This window comes from Oncorhynchus keta, unplaced genomic scaffold, assembly GCF_023373465.1.
Source record: "Oncorhynchus keta strain PuntledgeMale-10-30-2019 unplaced genomic scaffold, Oket_V2 Un_scaffold_6375_pilon_pilon, whole genome shotgun sequence".
Taxonomy (NCBI): Eukaryota; Metazoa; Chordata; class Actinopteri; order Salmoniformes; family Salmonidae; genus Oncorhynchus; species Oncorhynchus keta.
In genome coordinates, this window is record NW_026290981.1 from 26,661 (window position 1) to 50,000 (window position 23,340).

The following is a 23,340-nucleotide window of genomic DNA, read 5'->3' on the forward strand; positions in this document are numbered from 1 at the left end:
ACATCTGCTAACCATGTGTATGTGACCAATAACATCTGCTAACCATGTGTATGTGACCAATAACATCTGATAACCATGTGTATGTGACCAATAACATCTGCTAACCCTGTGTATGTGACCATTAACATCTGCTAACCATGTGTATGTGACCAGTAACATCTGCTAACCATGTGTATGTGACCAATAACATCTGCTAACCATGTGACCAATAACATCTGCTAACCATGTGACCAATAACATCTGCTAACCATGTGACCAATAACATCTGCTAACCCTGCTCAACACATCTACCTTCCATCCTTCCCTGTTCAAACACCTTCACCATCCTTCCTTCCCTGTTCAAACACCTTCACCATCTTTCCTTCCCTGTTCAAACACCTTCACCATCCTTCCTTCCATGTTCAAACACCATCCTTCCTTCCCTGTTCAAACACCTTCACCGTCCTTCCTTCTCTGTTCAAACACCTTCACCATCCTTCCTTCCCTGTTCAAACACCTTCACCATCCTTCCTTCCCTGTTCAAACACCTTCACCGTCCTTCCTTCCCTGTTCAAACACCTTCACCATCCTTCCTTCTCTGTTCAAACACCTTCACCATCCTTCCTTCCCTGTTCAAACACCTTCACCATCCTTCCTTCCCTGTTCAAACACCTTCACCATCCTTCCTTCCTTCCCTGTTCAAACACCTTCACCATCCTTCCTTCCCTGTTCAAACACCTTCACCATCCTTCCTTCCTTCCCTGTTCAAACACCTTCACCATCCTTCCTTCCTTCCCTGTTCAAACACCTTCACCATCCTTCCTTCCCTGTTCAAACACCTTCACCATCCTTCCTTCCTTCCCTGTTCAAACACCTTCACCATCCTTCCTTCCCTGTTCAAACACCTTCACCATCCTTCCTTCCCTGTTCAAACACCTTCACCATCCTTCCTTCCCTGTTCAAACATCATCCTTCCTTCCCTGTTCAAACACCTTCACCATCCATCCTTCCTTCCCTGTTCAAACACCTTCACCATCCTTCCTTCCCTGTTCAAACACCTTCACCATCCTTCCTTCCTTCCCTGTTCAAACACCTTCACCATCCTTCCTTCCCTGTTCAAACACCTTCACCATCCTTCCTTCCCTGTTCAAACACCTTCACCATCCTTCCTTCCCTGTTCAAACACCTTCACCATCCTTCCTTCCCTGTTCAAACACCTTCACCATCCTTCCTTCCCTGTTCAAACACCTTCACCATCCTTCCTTCCCTGTTCAAACACCTTCACCATCCTTCCTTCCCTGTTCAAACACCTTCACCATCCTTCCTTCCCTGTTCAAACACCTTCACCATCCTTCCTTCCCTGTTCAAACACCTTCACCATCCTTCCTTCCTTCCCTGTTCAAACACCTTCACCATCCTTCCTTCCCTGTTCAAACACCTTCACCATCCTTCCTTCCTTCCCTGTTCAAACACCTTCACCATCCTTCCTTCCCTGTTCAAACACCTTCACCATCCTTCCTTCCCTGTTCAAACACCTTCACCATCCTTCCTTCCCTGTTCAAACACCTTCACCGTCCTTCCTTCCCTGTTCAAACACCTTCACCATCCTTCCTTCCCTGTTCAAACACCTTCACCATCCTTCCTTCCTTCCCTGTTCAAACACCTTCACCATCCTTCCTTCCCTGTTCAAACACCTTCACCATCCTTCCTTCCTTCCCTGTTCAAACACCTTCACCATCCTTCCTTCCTTCCCTGTTCAAACACCTTCACCATCCTTCCTTCCCTGTTCAAACACCTTCACCATCCTTCCTTCCCTGTTCAAACACCTTCACCATCCTTCCTTCCCTGTTCAAACACCATCCTTCCTTCCCTGTTCAAACACCATCACCATCCTTCCTTCCTTCTCTGTTCAAACACCTTCACCATCCTTCCTTCTCTGTTCAAACAGGTGCTAGTGATTGGTTAATAGGTGCTAGCTATGTAATGGGCCATTATTAAGAGCTGTCAGATCAGTGATTGGTTAATAGGTGCTAGCTATGTAACGGGCCATTATTAAGAGCTGTCAGATCAGTGATTGGTTAATAGGTGCTAGCTATGTAATGGGCCATTATTAAGAGCTGTCAGATCAGTGATTGGTTAATAGGTGCTAGCTATGTAACGGGCCATTATTAAGAGCTGTCAGATCAGTGATTGGTTAATAGGTGCTAGCTATGTAACGGGCCATTATTAAGAGCTGTCAGATCAGTGATTGGTTAATAGGTGCTAGCTATGTAATGGGCCATTATTAAGAGCTGTCAGATCAGTGATTGGTTAATAGGTACTAGCTATGTAACGGGCCATTATTAAGAGCTGTCAGATCAGTGATTGGTTAATAGGTGCTAGCTATGTAATGGGCCATTATTAAGAGCTGTCAGATCAGTGATTGGTTAATAGGTGCTAGCTATGTAATGGGCCATTATTAAGAGCTGTCAGATCAGTGATTGGTTAATAGGTGCTAGCTATGTAATGGGCCATTATTAAGAGCTGTCAGATCAGTTAATGATTGGTTAATAGGTGCTCAGCATTGGTTAATAGGTAGCTATGTGGGCCATTATTAAGAGCTGTCAGATCAGCCATTGGTTAATAGGTGCTAGCTATGTAACGGGCCATTATTAAGAGCTGTCAGATCAGCCATTGGTTAATAGGTGCTAGCTATGTAATGGGCCATTATTAAGAGCTGTGTGATCATTGGATCTATGTAATGGGCCATTATTGAGCTTCAGATCAGTGATTGGTGCTAGCTATGTAACGGGCCATTATTAAGAGCTGTCAGATCAGTGATTGGTTAATAGGTGCTAGCTATGTAATGGGCCATTATTAAGAGCTGTCAGATCAGTGATTGGTTAATAGGTGCTAGCTATGTAACGGGCCATTATTAAGAGCTGTCAGATCAGTGATTGGTTAATAGGTGCTAGCTATGTAACGGGCCATTATTAAGAGCTGTCAGATCAGTGATTGGTTAATAGGTGCTAGCTATGTAATGGGCCATTATTAAGAGCTGTCAGATCAGTGATTGGTTAATAGGTACTAGCTATGTAACGGGCCATTATTAAGAGCTGTCAGATCAGTGATTGGTTAATAGGTGCTAGCTATGTAATGGGCCATTATTAAGAGCTGTCAGATCAGTGATTGGTTAATAGGTGCTAGCTATGTAACGGGCCATTATTAAGAGCTGTCAGATCAGTGATTGGTTAATAGGTGCTAGCTATGTAATGGGCCATTATTAAGAGCTGTCAGATCAGTGATTGGTTAATAGGTGCTAGCTATGTAATGGGCCATTATTAAGAGCTGTCAGATCAGCCATTGGTTAATAGGTGCTAGCTATGTAACGGGCCATTATTAAGAGCTGTCAGATCAGCCATTGGTTAATAGGTGCTAGCTATGTAACGGGCCATTATTAAGAGCTGTGTGATCAGTGATTGGTTAATAGGTGCTAGCTATGTAATGGGCCATTATTAAGAGCTGTCAGATCAGCCATTGGTTAATAGGTGCTAGCTATGTAATGGGCCATTATTAAGAGCTGTCAGATCAGCCATTGGTTAATAGGTGCTAGCTATGTAATGGGCCATTATTAAGAGCTGTCAGATCAGCCATTGGTTAATAGGTGCTAGCTATGTAACGGGCCATTATTAAGAGCTGTGTGATCAGCCATTGGTTAATAGGTGCTAGCTATGTAACGGGCCATTATTAAGAGCTGTGTGATCAGCCATTGGTTAATAGGTGCTAGCTATGTAATGGGCCATTATTAAGAGCTGTCAGATCAGTGATTGGTTAATAGGTGCTAGCTATGTAACGGGCCATTATTAAGAGCTGTCAGATCAGCCATTGGTTAATAGGTGCTAGCTATGTAATGGGCCATTATTAAGAGCTGTGTGATCAGTCACTGGCTGAATAGGTGCTAGCTATGTAATGGGCCATTATTAAGAGCTGTCAGATCAGCCATTGGTTAATCGGTGTTAGCTATGTAACGGGCCATTATTAAGAGCTGTCAGATCAGTCACTGGCTGAATAGGTGCTAGCTATGTAATGGGCCATTATTAAGAGCTGTCAGATCAGTGATTGGTTAATAGGTGCTAGCTATGTAATGGGCCGTTATTAAGAGCTGTGTGATCAGTGATTGGTTAATAGGTGCTAGCTATGTAACGGGCCATTATTAAGAGCTGTCAGATCAGTGATTGGTTAATAGGTGCTAGCTATGTAATGGGCCATTATTAAGAGCTGTGTGATCAGTGATTGGTTAATAGGTGCTAGCTATGTAATGGGCCATTATTAAGAGCTGTGTGATCAGTGATTGGTTAATAGGTGCTAGCTATGTAATGGGCCATTATTAAGAGCTGTCAGATCAGTGATTGGTTAATAGGTGCTAGCTATGTAATGGGCCATTATTAAGAGCTGTCAGATCAGTGATTGGTTAATAGGTGCTAGCTATGTAATGGGCCATTATTAAGAGCTGTGTGATCAGTGATTGGTTAATAGGTGCTAGCTATGTAATGGGCCATTATTAAGAGCTGTCAGATCAGTGATTGGTTAATAGGTGCTAGCTATGTAACGGGCCATTATTAAGAGCTGTCAGATCAGTGATTGGTTAATAGGTGCTAGCTATGTAACGGGCCATTATTAAGAGCTGTGTGATCAGTGATTGGTTAATAGGTGCTAGCTATGTAATGGGCCGTTATTAAGAGCTGTGTGATCAGTGATTGGTTAATAGGTGCTAGCTATGTAATGGGCCATTATTAAGAGCTGTGTGATCAGTCATTGGTTAATAGGTGCTAGCTATGTAACGGGCCATTATTAAGAGCTGTGTGATCAGTGATTGGCTGAATAGGTGCTAGCTATGTAACGGGCCATTATTAAGAGCTGTCAGATCAGTGATTGGTTAATAGGTGCTAGCTATGTAATGGGCCATTATTAAGAGCTGTGTGATCAGCCATTGGTTAATAGGTGCTAGCTATGTAACGGGCCATTATTAAGAGCTGTTAGATCAGTGATTGGTTAATAGGTACTAATGTAACGGGCCATTATTAAGAGCTGTCAGATCAGTCATTGGTTAATAGGTACTAGCTATGTAACGGGCCATTATTAAGAGCTGTCAGATCAGTGATTGGTTAATAGGTGCTAGCTATGTAATGGGCCATTATTAAGAGCTGTGTGATCAGCCATTGGTTAATAGGTGCTAGCTATGTAATGGGCCATTATTAAGAGCTGTCAGATCAGCCATTGGTTAATAGGTGCTAGCTATGTAACGGGTCATTATTAAGAGCTGGCAGAACAGTCACTGGCTGAATAGAAGGAAGGAAGTTTTTATGAGAAACAAGGCCTTCATCTCCATGTGACTGTCTGGTCCAATAGAAACAAGGCCATCATCTCCATCTGACCGTCTGGACCAATAGAAACAAGTCCTTCATCTCCATGTGACTGTCTGGTCCAATAGAAACAAGAATATCTGCCCCTGTCTTTATCTAGAATATCTGTCCCTGTCTTTATCTAGAATATCTTTATCTAGAATATCTGTCCCTGTCTTTATCTAGAATATATTTATCTAGAATATCTTTATCTAGAATATCTGCCCCTGTCTTTATCTAGAATATCTGCCCCTGTCTTTATCTAGAATATCTGTCCCTGTCTTTATCTAGAATATCTGTCCCTGTCTTTATCTAGAATATCTGTCCCTGTCTTTATCTAGAATATCTGCCCCTGTCTTTATCTAGAATATCTTTATCTAGAATATCTGTCCCTGTCTTTATCTAGAATATCTGCCCCTGTCTTTATCTAGAATATCTGTCCCTGTCTTTATCTAGAATATCTTTATCTAGAATATCTTTATCTAGAATATCTGCCCCCGTCTTTATCTAGAATATCTGCCCCTGTCTTTATCTAGAATATCTGTCCCTGTCTTTATCTAGAATATCTGTCCCTGTCTTTATCTAGAATATATTTATCTAGAATATCTTTATGTAGAATATCTGCCCCCGTCTTTATCTAGAATATCTTTATCTAGAATATCTGCCCCTGTCTTTATCTAGAATATCTGCCCTTGTCTAGAATATTGCCCCTGTCTTTATCTAGAATATCTGTCCCTGTCTTTATCTAGAATATCTTTATCTAGAATATCTGCCCCTGTCTTTATCTAGAATATCTGTCCCTGTCTTTATCTAGAATATCTTTATCTAGAATATCTTTATGTAGAATATCTGCCCCTGTCTTTATCTAGAATATCTGTCCCTGTCTTTATCTAGAATATCTTTATCTAGAATATCTTTATGTAGAATATCTGTCCCTGTCTTTATCTAGAATATCTGTCCCTGTCTTTATCTAGAATATCTTTATCTAGAATATCTTTATGTAGAATATCTGTCCCTGTCTTTATCTAGAATATCTTTATCTAGAATATCTTTATGTAGAATATCTGTCCCTGTCTTTATCTAGAATATCTTTATCTAGAATATCTTTATGTAGAATATCTGCCCCTGTCTTTATCTAGAATATCTTTATCTAGAATATCTGTCCCTGTCTTTATCTAGAATATCTGTCCCTGTCTTTATCTAGAATATCTTTATCTAGAATATCTTTATGTAGAATATCTGTCCCTGTCTTTATCTAGAATATCTGCCCCCGTCTTTATCTAGAATATCTGCCCCTGTCTTTATCTAGAATATCTGTCCCTGTCTTTATCTAGAATATCTTTATGTAGAATATCTGTCCCTGTCTTTATCTAGAATATCTGTCCCTGTCTTTATCTAGAATATCTTTATCTAGAATATCTTTATGTAGAATATCTGTCCCTGTCTTTATCTAGAATATCTTTATGTAGAATATCTGTCCCTGTCTTTATCTAGAATATCTTTATGTAGAATATCTGTCCCTGTCTTTATCTAGAATATCTTTATCTAGAATATCTGTCCCTGTCTTTATCTAGAATATCTGCCCCTGTCTTTATCTAGAATATCTGTCCCTGTCTTTATCTAGAATATCTGCCCCTGTCTTTATCTAGAATATCTGTCCCTGTCTTTATCTAGAATATCTGTCCCTGTCTTTATCTAGAATATCTTTATCTAGAATATCTGTCCCTGTCTTTATCTAGAATATCTGTCCCTGTCTTTATCTAGAATATCTTTATCTAGAATATCTGTCCCTGTCTTTATCTAGAATATCTTTATCTAGAATATCTGTCCCTGTCTTTATCTAGAATATCTGTCCCTGTCTTTATCTAGAATATCTTTATCTAGAATATCTGTCCCTGTCTTTATCTAGAATATCTGTCCCTGTCTTTATCTAGAATATCTTTATCTAGAATATCTGTCCCCGTCTTTATCTAGAATATCTTTATCTAGAATATCTGCCCCTGTCTTTATCTAGAATATCTGCCCCTGTCTTTATCTAGAATATCTTTATGTAGAATATCTGTCCCTGTCTTTATCTAGAATATCTTTATGTAGAATATCTGTCCCCGTCTTTATCTAGAATATCTGCCCCTGTCTTTATCTAGAATATCTTTATCTAGAATATCTGTCCCTGTCTTTATCTAGAATATCTGTCCCTGTCTTTATCTAGAATATCTTTATGTAGAATATCTGTCCCCGTCTTTATCTAGAATATCTTTATGTAGAATATCTGTCCCTGTCTTTATCTAGAATATCTTTATGTAGAATATCTGTCCCTGTCTTTATCTAGAATATCTGTCCCTGTCTTTATCTAGAATATCTTTATCTAGAATATCTGCCCCCGTCTTTATCTAGAATATCTTTATGTAGAATATCTGTCCCTGTCTTTATCTAGAATATCTTTATGTAGAATATCTGTCCCCGTCTTTATCTAGAATATCTTTATGTAGAATATCTGTCCCTGTCTTTATCTAGAATATCTTTATGTAGAATATCTGTCCCTGTCTTTATCTAGAATATCTGCCCCTGTCTTTATCTAGAATATCTTTATGTAGAATATCTGTCCCTGTCTTTATCTAGAATATCTTTATGTAGAATATCTGTCCCCGTCTTTATCTAGAATATCTTTATGTAGAATATCTGTCCCTGTCTTTATCTAGAATATCTGTCCCTGTCTTTATCTAGAATATCTGCCCCTGTCTTTATCTAGAATATCTGCCCCTGTCTTTATCTAGAATATCTTTATCTAGAATATCTGTCCCTGTCTTTATCTAGAATATCTGCCCCTGTCTTTATCTAGAATATCTGTCCCTGTCTTTATCTAGAATATCTGCCCCTGTCTTTATCTAGAATATCTGTCCCTGTCTTTATCTAGAATATCTGCCCCTGTCTTTATCTAGAATATCTGTCCCTGTCTTTATCTAGAATATCTGCCCCTGTCTTTATCTAGAATATCTGCCCCTGTCTTTATCTAGAATATCTGTCCCTGTCTTTATCTAGAATATCTTTATGTAGAATATCTGTCCCTGTCTTTATCTAGAATATCTTTATCTAGAATATCTGTCCCTGTCTTTATCTAGAATATCTGTCCCTGTCTTTATCTAGAATATCTGTCCCTGTCTTTATCTAGAATATCTGCCCCTGTCTTTATCGAGAATATCTGTCCCTGTCTTTATCTAGAATATCTGCCCCTGTCTTTATCGAGAATATCTAATAATAATAATAATAATAATAATAATAATATCTGTCCCTGTCTTTATCTAGAATATCTTTATCTAGAATATCTGTCCCTGTCTTTATCTAGAATATCTTTATCTAGAATATCTTCATGTAGAATATCTGTCCCTGTCTTTATCTAGAATATCTTTATCTAGAATATCTTCATGTAGAATATCTGTCCCTGTCTTTATCTAGAATATCTTTATCTAGAATATCTGCCCCTGTTTTTATCTAGAATATCTGCCCCTGGCTTTATTCTACTGCTGCAGCACTTACACAACACAAAAGAGCTGTCTTATAAAACCCTTGTTGTGTGTGTGTGTGTGTGTGTGTGTGTGTGTGTGTGTGTGTGTGTGTGTGTGTGTGTGTGTACTGACTGGTGACGGTAAGTTTGTTGTCCTTGATATCTGCTGTGATCTGGATGCGTCCTCTCCTCTCAGTGTGGTCCGTTCCACACAGACTGGGAACGTTGGACACACAACGCTTGTGAATGTTCATCATACAATCTGGAGAGAGAGACACACACACACACACACACACACACACACACACACACACACACACACACACACACACACACACACACACACACACACACACACACACACACACACACACACACACGGATATGATATCCTAGTGATAATTATACAGAAGCATGGCAGTTACTGCAGCCATAACTATTAGATAATAGGAGAGAGAGAAAGAGACAGAGAGAGAGAGAGAGAGAGAGACAGAGAGCGATAGAGACAGAGAGAGAAGGAGGAGGAAAGAGATGAGAGATGGAGAGAGAGAGACAGAGAGACAGACAGAGAGAGAGACAGAGAGCGATAGAGACAGAGAGACAGACGGAGAGAGAGAGAGACAGAGAGACAGACGGAGAGAGAGACAGAGAGCGATAGAGACAGAGAGACAGACGGAGAGAGAGAGAGACAGAGAGAGAGGCAGAGAGAGAGACAGAGAGCGATAGAGACAGAGAGAGAAGGAGGAGGAGGAACGGGATGGGGGAAGAAGACAGTACGTACGGTCACATCTCATGCCCTGGTGTAGCAGCCCGTAGAGTAGGGATCCACAGTGGTCACAGAACGTAGGGCTGGAGTAGGTATGGACCTTAAACCTGTGTTTACTCCTCGGGTCCTGGAGAGAGAGATTATTATTATTGGTGCTGGTCCCACCATTTATTTATATATAAATATATACTTTTCGATATGTATACTTTGACAATGTAAGTAATTAATGAACTTGCCATGTCAATAAAGTCAATTGAAGAGAGAGAGAGAGATGGAAGGAGAGAGAGAGAGATGGAAGGAGAGAGAGAGAGATGGAAGAGAGAGAGAGAGAGAGAGAGAGAGAGAGAGAGAGAGAGAGAGAGAGAGAGAGAGAGAGAGAGAGAGAGAGAGAGAGAGAGAGATGGAAGGAGAGAGAGAGATGGAAGGAGAGAGAGAGAGAGAGAGAGAGAGAGAGAGATGGAAGGAGAGAGAGAGATGGAAGGAGAGAGAGAGAGATGGAAGGAGAGAGAGAGATGGAAGGAGAGAGAGAGATGGAAAGAGAGAGAGAGATGGAAGGAGAGAGAGAGAGAGAGGGAGATGGAAGAGAGAGAGAGAGAGATGGAAGGAGAGAGAGAGAGAGATGGAAGGAGAGAGAGAGAGAGATGGAAGGAGAGAGAGAGAGAGATGGAAGGAGAGAGAGAGAGAGAGAGAGAGAGAGAGAGAGAGAGAGAGAGAGAGAGAGAGAGAGAGATGGAAGGAGAGAGAGAGAGATGGAAGGAGAGAGAGAGAGAGATGGAAGGAGAGAGAGAGAGAGAGATGGAAGGAGAGAGAGAGATGGAAGGAGAGAGAGAGAGAGAGAGAGAGAGAGAGAGATGGAAGGAGAGAGAGAGATGGAAGGTTTTCAGTCCAACCCTAATTTAACACACCTGATTCTACTAATTAGCTGCTCAATAAGACCTTAGATGGACTGAAAACCTACAGGACAGTAGATCTCCAGGAACAGGGTTGGACTGAAAACCTACAGGACAGTAGATCTCCATGAAGAGGGTTGGACTGAAAACCTACAGGACAGTAGATCTCCAGGAAGAGGGTTGGACTGAAAACCTACAGGACAGTAGATCTCCAGGAAGAGGGTTGGACTGAAAACCTACAGGACAGTAGATCTCCAGGAAGAGGGTTGGGCTGAAAACCTACAGGGTGGTAGATCTCCAGGAAGAGGGTTGGACTGAAAACCTACAGGACAGTAGATCTCCAGGAAGAGGGTTGGACTGAAAACCTACAGGACAGTAGATCTCCAGGAAGAGGGTTGGACTGATAACCTACAGGACAGTAGATCTCCAGGAAGAGGGTTGGACTGAAAACCTACAGGACAGTAGATCTCCAGGAAGAGGGTTGGGCTGAAAACCTACAGGACAGTAGATCTCCAGGAAGAGGGTTGGACTGAAAACCTACAGGACAGTAGATCTCCAGGAAGAGGGTTGGGCTGAAAACCTACAGGACAGTAGATCTCCAGGAAGAGGGTTGGACTGAAAACCTACAGGACAGTAGATCTCCAGGAAGAGGGTTGGACTGAAAACCTACAGGACAGTAGATCTCCAGGAAGAGGGTTGGACTGAAAACCTACAGGACAGTAGATCTCCAGGAAGAGGGTTGGACTGAAAACCTACAGGACAGTAGATCTCCAGGAAGAGGGTTGGACTGAAAACCTACAGGGTGGTAGATCTCCAGGAAGAGGGTTGGACTGAAAACCTACAGGACAGTAGATCTCCAGGAAGAGGGTTGGACTGAAAACCTACAGGACAGTAGATCTCCAGGAAGAGGGTTGGACTGAAAACCTACAGGGTGGTAGATCTCCAGGAAGAGGGTTGGACTGAAAACCTACAGGACAGTAGATCTCCAGGAAGAGGGTTGGACTGAAAACCTACAGGACAGTAGATCTCCAGGAAGAGGGTTGGACTGAAAACCTACAGGGTGGTAGATCTCCAGGAAGAGGTGTGGACAGCCCTGATTTAGGCTATGGCAATTAGGGAATAGGACATTTGGCATGTCGAACTGCTATGTGTGCTCGCTGCGCCTCGTTGTTGTTGATGACAGTAGTTGATCAGGAGAACAGACCAGAACAATATAGAGAGTTGATGACAGTAGATGATCAGGAAAACAGACCAGAACAATATAGAGAGTTGATGACAGTAGATGATCAGGAGAACAGACCAGAACAATATAGAGAGTTGATGACAGTAGATGATCAGGAAAACAGACCAGAACAATATATAGAGATGATGACAGTAGATGATCAGGAGAACAGACCAGAACAGGACAATGACTCTAAGCACACAGCCAAGACAACGCAGGAGTGGCTTTGGGACAAGTCTCTGAACGTCTTCGAGTGGCCCAGCCAGAGCCCGGACTTGAACCTGATCGAACATCTCTGGAGAGACGTGAAAATAGCTGTGCAGCGACGCTACCCATCCAACCTGACAGAGCTTGAGAGGATCTGCAGAGAAGAATGGGAGAAACTCCCCAAATACAGGTGTGCCAAGCTTGTAGCGTCATACCCAAGAAGACTCAAGGTTGTAATCGCTGTCAAAGGTGCTTCAACAAAGTATTGACATCTTGGCCATGTTCTGTTATAATCTCCACTCAGCACAGCCAGAAGAGGACTGGCCACCCCACATAGCCTGGTTCCTCTACCCGGCACAGCCAGAAGAGGACTGGCCACCCCACATAGCCTGGTTCCTCTCTAGGTTTATAATCTCCACTCAGCACAGCCAGAAGAGGACTGGCCACCCCACATAGCCTGGTTCCTCTCTAGGTTTCTAATCTCCACTCGGCACAGCCAGAAGAGGACTGGCCACCCCACATAGCCTGGTTCCTCTCTAGGTTTCTAATCTCCACTCGGCACAGCCAGAAGAGGACTGGCCACCCCACATAGCCTGGTTCCTCTCTAGGTTTCTAATCTCCACTCGGCACAGCCAGAAGAGGACTGGCCACCCCACATAGCCTGGTTCCTCTCTAGGTTTCTAATCTCCACTCGGCACAGCCAGAAGAGGACTGGCCACCCCACATAGCCTGGTTCCTCTCTAGGTTTATAATCTCCACTCGGCACAGCCAGAAGAGGACTGGCCACCCCACATAGCCTGGTTCCTCTCTAGGTTTCTTCCTAGGTTTTGGCCTTTCTAGGGAGTTTTTCCTAGCCACCATGCTTCTACACCTGCCTTGCTTGCTGTTTGGGGTTTTAGGCTGGGTTTCTGTACAGCACTTTGAGATATCAGCTGATGTACGAAGGGCTATATAAATACATTTGATTTGATTTGATACTGAGTAAAGGGTCTGAATACTTATGTCAAGTTGATATTTCAGCTTTTATTTTTAATACATTTGCAAACATTTCTAAAAACATGTTTTTGCTTTGTCATTATGGAGTATTGTGATGTCATTATGGGGTATTGTGATGTCATTATGGAGTATTGTGATGTCATTATGGAGTATTGTGATGTTGTTATGGGATATTGTGATGTCATTATGGGGTATTGTGATGTCATTATGGGGTATTGTGATGTCATTATGGAGTATTGTGATGTCATTGTGGAGTGTGCGTAGATTGATGAAGGGGGGAAAAATGATTTAATCCATTTTAGAGTAACGTAACAAAATGTTGAAAAAAAGTCAAGGGGTCTGAATACTTTCTGAATTATACTGTCGAGGGACTTATTGACAAAGTTCACAGAGAAGAAGAGACAATAGACCAAAACATATTGGTCCAATATATCAGCTAATTCATGGAAATCACTGTGTCGTGAGAGAGGTGGGGAGACTGAAAGAGAGAGAGATAGATGGGGAGAGAGATTGAAAGAGAGAGAGAGATGGGGAGAGAGAGAGAGAGAGAGAGAGAGAGAGAGAGAGAGAGAGAGAGAGAGAGAGAGAGAGAGAGAGAGAGAGAGAGAGAGAGAGAGAGAGAGAGAGAGAGAGAGAGAGAGAGAGAGAGAGAGAGAGAGAGAGAGAGAGATTGAAAAAGAGAGAGAGAGAGAGAGAAAGAGAGAGAGAGAGAGAGAGAGAGAGAGAGAGAGAGAGAGAGAGAGAGAGAGAGAGAGATAGAAATAGGGAGACAAAGAGATCAAGGGAGCGATTGGGAGAGAGAGGGGGGAGAAAGACTGAAAGACAGAGGGGGAGAGTTTTTTTTATGTGCTTTGATTGGGTTTGAGTGGGTGCGGTGTGTGTGTGTGTGTGTGTGTGTGTGTGTGTGTGTGTGTGTGTGTGTGTGTGTGTGTGTGTGTGTGTGTGTGTGTGTGTGTGTGTGTGTGTGTGTGTGTGTGTGTGTGTGTGTGTGTGTGTGTGTGTGGGCGTTGATGGGGGAGGGAGAATATATAATATCAAATTTGTGGGAGAGATGTTGCCGCCGGTAACAGAGAGACAACAACCAATCAGCATACACCACCTCTCCATCATAACAGATTTGTGACATGTATGAATGACAAAGAGACACAGAAAGAGACAGAGAGAGAGAGAGAGAGAGAGAGAGAGAGAGAGAGAGAGAGAGAGAGAGAGAGAGAGAGAGAGAGAGAGAGAGAGAAGAAAGAGAAAGAGACACAGCCAGAGCCCGGACTTCCAAACCTCTACTCCCACTTGTTAGCCACATATTATCTCCCCCTCTCTCTCCTTCTCTCTCTCTCTCGCTCTCTGTCCCTCTACCTGTCTCTCCCCCCATCTCTCTCACCCCCCATCTCTCTCACTCTCCCCATATCTCTCTATCTCTCTCACTCTATCCCCATCTCTCTCTCTCTCTCACTCATCACTATCTCTCTCACTCTCCCCATATCTCTCTCTCTCGCTCTCTGTCCCTCTACCTCACTCCCCCCCATCTCTCTCTCATTCTCCTCCCATTTCTCTCTCTTCCTCCTCGCTCTGTACCTTTCATAAGGCTATCACGATAATTAGTGTGATATAATTTTTCCTAATTGTTCATATTGTTTCCGAGTGTAGTAGTAGACATAATCACAGGTAGTTACTGTTCCCCTTAGTCACAGGTCCGGGGCCAGATGTTATCTCTGAGCGCTGAGGTGAAGGTGAGGCTCTCAGTGGAGAATAACAGGTTCTAGATCAGTTCTCAGAGGGAACTGTTTATCTATACATAGATCTCAGTCTGGTGATTCTCCTGTTCTGACACACAGAGAGGAAAATATATAGGTTTCATTATAGTCTGTCCATCCCAACGGTAACAAGACTCATTAACCTAGTTCTGTTATAGATACCATAGAAACTTCACCCTTCTCTTGTAATATACAGGTAACTGCCAGAATAAAGGAAACACCAACATAGTGTCTTAATAAGGCGTTGGGCCACCAGGTAACTGCCAGAATAAAGGAAACACCAACATAGTGTCTTAACAAGGCGTTGGGCCACCAGGTAACTGCCAGAATAAAGGAAACACCAACATAGTGTCTTAATAAGGCGGGTGACCAACCACCAGGTAACTGCCAGAATAAAGGAAACACCAACACAGTGTCTTAATAAACGTAGAGGAGGTAGGTAGCCTAGCGGTTAGAGCGTTGGACTTGTAACCGAAAGATTGCTGGATCGAAACACCAAGCTGACAACTGACAACAAAAACATCTGTCGTTCTGCCTCCTGAACAAGGCAGTTAACCCACTGTTCCTAGGCCGTCAATGTAAAATAATAATTTGTTTTTAAACTGACTTGTTTAAATAAACACCTACATAGTTTCTTAATAAGGTGTTGTGTCACCAGGTAACTGCCAAAATAAAGGAAACACCAACATGTTTAAATGAAGGTAAAATGTATAATTGCTTAACTTCTTGGATATAGGGGCTCTTAATTTTTGGATAAAAAAAACGTTCCCATTTTAAACAAGATATTTTGTCACGAAAAGATGTTCGACGATGCATATAATTGGCAGCTTTGGAAAGAAAACACTCTGACGTTTCCAAAACTGCAAAGATATTGTCTGTGAGTGCCACAGAACTAATGCTACAGGCGAAACCAAGATGAAATTTCAAACAGGAAGTGCCCCAGATTTTGAAGGCGCTGTGTTCCAATGTTTCCTTATATGGCCGTGAATGCGCCAGGAATGAGCCTACACTTTCTGTCGTTTCCCCAAGGTGTCTGCAGCATTGTGACGTATTTGTAGGCATGTCATTGGAAGATTGACCATAAGAGACTACATCTACCAGGTGGTCGCTTGGTGTCCTCCGTCGCAATTATTGCGTAATCTCCAGCTGCGTGTATTTTTCCGTTTGCTTCCGAGGAGAAACCAAACTGCCACGAATGATTCATCATCGAATATGTGAAAAACACCTTGAGGATTGATTCTAAACAACGTTTGCCATGTTTCTGTCGATATTATGGAGCTAATTTGGAAAAAAGTTTGGCGTCGTAATGACTGAATTTGGTTTTTTTTTTCTTAGCCAAATGTGATGAACAAAACGGAGCGATTTCTCCTACACAAATAATCTTTTTGGAAAAAAATGAACATTTGCTATCTAACTGAGAGTCTCCTCATTGAAAACTTCCGAAGATTTTATTTGAATGCTTTTCTTGTTTTTGTGAAAATGTTGCTGAATGCTAGGCTTAATGCTATGCTAGGCTATCAATACTCTTACACAAATGCTTGTGTAGCTATGGTTGAAAAGCATATTTTGAAAATCTGAGATGACAGTGTTGTTAACAAAAGGCTAAGCTTGTGAGTGAATATATTTATTTCATTTCATTTGCGATTTTCATGAATAGTTAACGTTGCGTTATGGTAATGAGCTTGAGTCTATGATTACGCTCCCGGATACGGGATTGCTCGACGCAAGAAGTTAACTAACTCAGGAACCACACCTGTGTAGCCTACTCTCTCCAACGAACTGCTCAGAAGGAGGGTTACGGACTCTGCCAATGAAGCCACAACGACGCCAATGCAAGATGGCCGCCATATTTTAACTCTCGCTTTTGCCTGAACGGCTTTGTGGACTGAAAAACTCCAAGAGACACTAAAAAAAATCTTAAAGCAAGAGAGACTAAAAGCATCTTGAAAGGTGAAACTCCTGCTGTTGTGTTGCTCGTATAGTCGGGGAACAGCCAATACTTCTCCTGACATTCGGTGGAGAATTCGGGAATCTGAGTAAATCACTACCTTTTTTCCCCCCACACATTTATTCTTGTTTTTTTTTTCGCAAACCGTGTCAAATCCCGGAGTTGGAAACTTGGAAAACTATGCTTGGACAACTCCTAGATCTTCATGAAGTCATACCTCCAATTACCACGGTAGAGCCTCACGAGGTTTTCCCTGGAAGCTCAAAGGGGACCAGTTGAAGCAGCTGCTCGTCAGGTCACTAAAAAGGACTGACGGTGATGGTCAGCTGACCATGACACAACATGGTCAGCTCTTCTAGCCCCCTATCTCAAAGGAGAGATGTGAAAAGCCTGTCAGGATCCGAAGACAGTAGAGGCCAATAACTATGACAATTTGAAGGAGACCCCTTTTTTTATTTATTTTTTTATTTCACCTTTATTTAACCAGGTAGGCTAGTTGAGAACACCTTTATTTAACCAGGTAGGCTAGTTGAGAACACCTTTATTTAACCAGGTAGGCCGGTTGAGAACACCTTTATTTAACCAGGTAGGCCAGTTGAGAACACCTTTATTTAACCAGGTAGGCCAGTTGAGAACACCTTTATTTAACCAGGTAGGCTAGTTGAGAACACCTTTATTTAACCAGGTAGGCTAGTTGAGAACAAGTTCTCATTTGCAACTGCGACCTGGCCAAGATAAAGCATAGCAGTGTGAACAGACAACACAGAGTTACACATGGAGTAAACAATTAACAAGTCATGTTAATTGTACCAGCCCCCAGTGGTTCAGAACCTGGGAATACCAAGCTGGACAGATACTTCAGGCCCAACAGATCAGGGTTCAACCCCTTTACCAGCCCCCAGTGGTTCAGAACCTGGGAACACCAAGCTGGCCAGATACTTCAGGCCCAACAGATCAGGGTTCAACCCCTTTACCAGCCCCCAGTGGTTCAGAACCTGGTGAACACCAAGCTGGACAGACACTCCGGGCCCAACAGATCAGGGTTCAACCTGTTTACCAGCCCCCGGTGGTTCAGAACCTGGGAATAACAAGCTGAAGGACTAAAGTCCTGGGAGGAGAAGTGTTCCAGGTAGAAAGAGCACTAATTAGGCACCTTCTTGAAAAGGGTACTCCTAAAAAGGGTACTCCTGGGAAGGGTACTCCTGGGAAGGGTACTCCTGAGAAGGGTACTCCTGGGAAGGGTACTCCTGGGAAGGGAACTCATGAGAAGGGTACTCATGATAAGGGTACTCCTGGGAAGGGTACTCCTGGGAAGGGTACACCTGGGAAGGGTACTCCTGAGAAGGGTACTCCTGAGAAGGGTACTCCTGAGAAGGGTACTCCTGGGAAGGGTACTCCTAAGAAGGGTACTCCTGGGAAGGGTACTCCTGGGAAGGGTACACCTGGGAAGGGTACTCCTGAGAAGGGTACTCCTGGGAAGGGTACTCCTGAGAAGGGTACTCCTGGGAAGGGTACTCCTGGGAAGGGTACTCCTGGGAAGGGGACTCCTGGGAATGGTACTCAGGAAAAGGGGAACTCATGAAAAGAGGAGTATCCCCAGGGTAGTTAGTGTGTGTGTGTGTGTATGTGTGAGTGAGTGAATGTGTGGGTCTCTAACAAAAAGGCAGAGATGGATGCACAAATTGACCAACCCAGGAAATCACACACAGACACAGACACACACAGAGAGGGTTTTATACTCACGTCTGAATCAGGCCCCTTATCTGCACCAGGGCACTGGAAGGTGACGAACTCATGGCACCGCTTATGGACCACAAAACAGCACACTAGAAAGATGGAGAGAGAGAGAGAGAGAGAGAGAGAGAGAGAGAGAGAGAGAGAGAGAGAGAGAGAGAGATGCGTCAACAGTAACCTTGGGAAAATCCTCTGCATATCATTAACAGCAGACTCGTATATTTCCTCAATGAAAACAATGTACTGAGCAAATGTCAAATTGGCTTTTTACCAAATTACATTACAACAGACCACGTATTCACCCTGCACACCCTAATTGACGACCAAACAAACCAAAACAAAGGCAAAGTCTTCTCATGCTTCGTTGATTTCAAAAAAGCCTTCGACTCAATTTGGCATGAGGGTCTGCTATACAAACTGATGGAAAGTGGTGTTGGGGGTAAAACATACGACATTATAAAATCCATGTACACAAACAACAAGTGTGCGGTTAAAATTGGCAAAAAAACACACACATTTCTTCACACAGGGTCGTGGGGTGAGACAGGGATGCAGCTTAAGCCCTACCCTCTTCAACATATATATCAACGAATTGGCGCGGGCACTAGAAAAGTCTGCAGCACCCGGCCTCCCCCTGCTAGAATCCGAAGTCAAATGTCTACTGTTTGCTGATGATCTGGTCCTTCTGTCACCAACCAAGGAGGGTCTACAGCAGCACCTCGATCTTATGCACAGATTCTGTCAGACCTGGGCCCTGACAGTAAATCTCAGTAAGACCAAAATAATGGTGTTCCAAAAAAGGTCCAGTCGCCAGGACCACAAATACAAATTCCATCTAGACACTGTTGCCCTAGAGCACACAAAAAACTATACATACCTTGGCCTAAACATCAGCGCCACAGGTAACTTCCACAAAGCTGTGAACGATCTGAGAGACAAGGCAAGAAGGGCCTTCTATGCCATCAAAAGGAACATAAATTTCAACATACCAATTAGGATTTGGCTAAAAATACTTGAATCAGTCATAGAGCCCATTGCCCTTTATGGTTGTGAGGTCTGGGGTCCGCTCACCAACCAAGACTTCACAAAATGGGACAAACACCAAATTGAGACTCTGCACGCAGAATTCTGCAAAAATATCCTCCGTGTACAACGTAGAACACCAATTAATGCATGCAGAGCAGAATTAGGCCGATACCCACTAACTATCAAAATCCAGAAAAGAGCCGTTAAATTCTACAACTACCTAAAAGGAAGCGATTCACAAACCTTCCATAACAAAGCCATCACCTACAGAGAGATGAACCTGGAGAAGAGTCCACTAAGCAAGCTGGTCCTGGGGCTCTGTTCACAAACACAAACACACCCCACAAAGCCCCAGGACAGCAACATAATTAGACCCAACCAAATCATGAGAAAACAAAAAGATAATTACTTGACACATTGGAAAGAATTAACAAAAAAACAGAGCAAACTAGAATGCTATTTGGCCCTTTTTTTATTTAATTTTTATTTCACCTTTATTTAACCAGGTAGGCTAGTTGAGAACACCTTTATTTAACCAGGTAGGCCAGTTGAGAACACCTTTATTTAACCAGGTAGGCCAGTTGAGAACACCTTTATTTAACCAGGTAGGCTAGTTGAGAACACCTTTATTTAACCAGGTAGGCTAGTTGAGAACACCTTTATTTAACCAGGTAGGCTAGTTGAGAACACCTTTATTTAACCAGGTAGGCTAGTTGAGAACACCTTTATTTAACCAGGTAGGCTAGTTGAGAACACCTTTATTTAACCAGGTAGGCTAGTTGAGAACACCTTTATTTAACCAGGTAGGCTAGTTGAGAACACCTTTATTTAACCAGGTAGGCTAGTTGAGAACACCTTTATTTAACCAGGTAGGCTAGTTGAGAAAACCTTTATTTAACCAGGTAGGCTAGTTGAGAACACCTTTATTTAACCAGGTAGGCTAGTTGAGAACACCTTTATTTAACCAGGTAGGCTAGTTGAGAACACCTTTATTTAACCAGGTAGGCTAGTTGAGAACACCTTTATTTAACCAGGTAGGCTAGTTGAGAACACCTTTATTTAACCAGGTAGGCTAGTTGAGAACACCTTTATTTAACCAGGTAGGCTAGTTGAGAACACCTTTATTTAACCAGGTAGGCTAGTTGAGAACACCTTTATTTAACCAGGTAGGCTAGTTGAGAACACCTTTATTTAACCAGGTAGGCTAGTTGAGAACACCTTTATTTAACCAGGTAGGCTAGTTGAGAACACCTTTATTTAACCAGGTAGGCCGGTTGAGAACACCTTTATTTAACCAGGTAGGCTAGTTGAGAACACCTTTATTTAACCAGGTAGGCTAGTTGAGAACACCTTTATTTAACCAGGTAGGCTAGTTGAGAACACCTTTATTTAACCAGGTAGGCCGGTTGAGAACACCTTTATTTAACCAGGTAGGCTAGTTGAGAACACCTTTATTTAACCAGGTAGGCTAGTTGAGAACACCTTTATTTAACCAGGTAGGCCGGTTGAGAACACCTTTATTTAACCAGGTAGGCTAGTTGAGAACAAGTTCTCATTTGCAATTGCGACCTGGCCAAGATAAAGCATAGCAGTGTGAACAGACAACACAGAGTTACACATGGAGTAAACAATTAACAAGTCAATAACACAGTAGAAAAAAAGGGGAGTCTATATACATTGTGTGCAAAAGGCATGAGGAGGTAGGCGAATAATTACAATTTTGCAGATTAACACTGGAGTGATAAATGATCAGATGGTCATGTACAGATAGAGATATTGGTGTGCAAAAGAGCAGAAAAGTAAATAAATAAAAACAGTATGGGGATGAGGTAGGTGAAAATGGGTGGCTATTTACCAATAGACTATGTACAGCTGCAGCGATCGGTTAGCTGCTCAGATAGCAGATGTTTGAAGTTGGTGAGGGAGATAAAAGTCTCCAACTTCAGCGATTTTTGCAATTCGTTCCAGTCACAGGCAGCAGAGTACTGGAACGAAAGGCGGCCAAATGAGGTGTTGGCTTTAGGGATGATCAGTGAGATACACCTGCTGGAGCGCATGCTACGGGTGGGTGTTGCCATAGTGACCAGTGAACTGAGATAAGGCGGAGCTTTACCTAGCATGGACTTGTAGATGACCTGGAGCCAGTGGGTCTGGCGACGAATATGTAGCGAGGGCCAGCCGACTAGAGCATACAAGTCGCAGTGGTGGGTGGTATAAGGTGCTTTAGTGACAAAACGGATGGCACTGTGATAAACTGCATCCAGTTTGCTGAGTAGAGTGTTGGAAGCAATTTTGTAGATGACATCGCCGAAGTGGAGGATCGGTAGGATAGTCAGTTTTACTAGGGTAAGTTTGGCGGCATGAGTGAAGGAGGCTTTGTTGCGGAATAGAAAGCAGACTCTTGATTTGATTTTCGATTGGAGATGTTTGATATGAGTCTGGAAGGAGAGTTTGCAGTCTAAATCAAATCAAATCAAATCAAATTTATTTATATAGCCCTTCGTACATCAGCTGATATCTCAAAGTGCTGTACAGAAACCCAGCCTAAAACCCCAAACAGCAAACAATGCAGGTGTAAAAGCACGGTGGCTAGGAAAAACTCCCTAGAAAGGCCAGAACCTAGGAAGAAACCTAGAGAGGAACCGGGCTATGTGGGGTGGCCAGTCCTCTTCTGGCTGTGCCGGGTAGAGATTATAACAGAACGTGGCCAAGATGTTCAAATGTTCATAAATGACCAGCATGGTCGAATAATAATAAGGCAGAACAGTTGAAACTGGAGCAGCAGCACAGTCAGGTGGACTGGGGACAGCAAGGAGCCATCATGTCAGGTAGTCCTGGGGCACGGTCCTAGGGCTAGCCAGACACCTAGGTACTTATAGATGTCCACATATTCAAGGTCGGAACCATCCAGGGTGGTGATGCTGGTCAGGCGTGCGGGTGCAGGCAGCGATCGGTTGAAAAGCATGCATTTGGTTTTACTAGCGTTTAAGAGCAGTTGGAGGCCACGGAAGGAGTGTTGTATAATATATAATAATAATAATAATATATGCTATTTAGCAGACGCTTTTATCCAAAGCGACTTACAGTCATGTGTGCATACATTCTACGTATGGGTGGTCCCGGGAATCGAACCCACTACCCTGGCATTGAAGCTCGTTTGGAGGTTAGATAGCACAGTGTCCAAGGACGGGCCGGAAGTATATAGAATGGTGTCGTCTGCGTAGAGGTGGATCAGAGAATCGCCCGCAGCAAGAGCAACATCATTGATATATACAGAGAGTACACAGCGGCAGAATACCTGACCACTGTGACTGACCCAAACTTAAGGAAAGCTTTGACTATGTACAGACTCAGTGAGCATAGCCTTGCTATTGAGAAATGCCGCCGTAGACAGACCTGGCTCTCAAGAGAAGACAAGCTATGTGCTCACTGCCCACAAAATGAGGTGGAAACTGAGCTGCACTTCCTAACCTCCTGATCAATGTATGACCATATTAGAGAGACATATTTCCCTCAGATTACACAGGTCCACAAAGAATTCGAAAACTCCCATATCTACTGGGTGAAATACCACAGTGTGACATCACAGCAGCAAGATGTGTGACCTGTTGCCACAAGAAAAGGGCAACCAGTGAAGAACAAACACCATTATAAATACAACCCATATTTATGTTTATTTATTTTCCCTTGTGTACTTTAACTATTTGTACATTGTTACAACACTGTATATATATATATAATATGACTTTTGTAATGTCTTTATTGTTTTGAAATTTCTGTATGTGTAATGTTTACTGTTAATTTTTATTGTTTATTTCACTCTTGTATATTATCTACCTCTCTTGCTTTGGCAATGTTAACACATGTTTCCCATGACAATAAAGCCCCTTGAATTGAATTGAGAGAGAGAGAGTGAGAGATATGGAGAGGGAGAGATA

General features: G+C 42.7%; 1 protein-coding gene and 1 long non-coding RNA gene across 2 annotated transcripts in view; both read right to left on the minus strand.

The window, feature by feature from the left end:
* Positions 1 to 23,340, minus strand: part of LOC127929301 (protein kinase C beta type-like) — a 112,734-nt gene that overhangs the window by 25,967 nt on the left and 63,427 nt on the right. The window contains exons 3-5 of the mRNA XM_052517282.1: positions 18,386 to 18,468; positions 9,644 to 9,755; positions 8,996 to 9,124 (exon numbers count right to left, since the gene is read on the minus strand). Coding sequence (XP_052373242.1) covers positions 8,996 to 9,124; positions 9,644 to 9,755; positions 18,386 to 18,468 — 324 coding nt within the window. The remainder of the gene's footprint in view (positions 1 to 8,995; positions 9,125 to 9,643; positions 9,756 to 18,385; positions 18,469 to 23,340) is intronic.
* Positions 10,661 to 11,571, minus strand: LOC127929303 (uncharacterized). Its single transcript, XR_008134337.1, has 3 exons — positions 11,486 to 11,571; positions 11,357 to 11,442; positions 10,661 to 11,313 (listed from the first exon to the last, which is right to left on the minus strand). It is a non-coding gene; the product is annotated as an uncharacterized LOC127929303 (long non-coding RNA).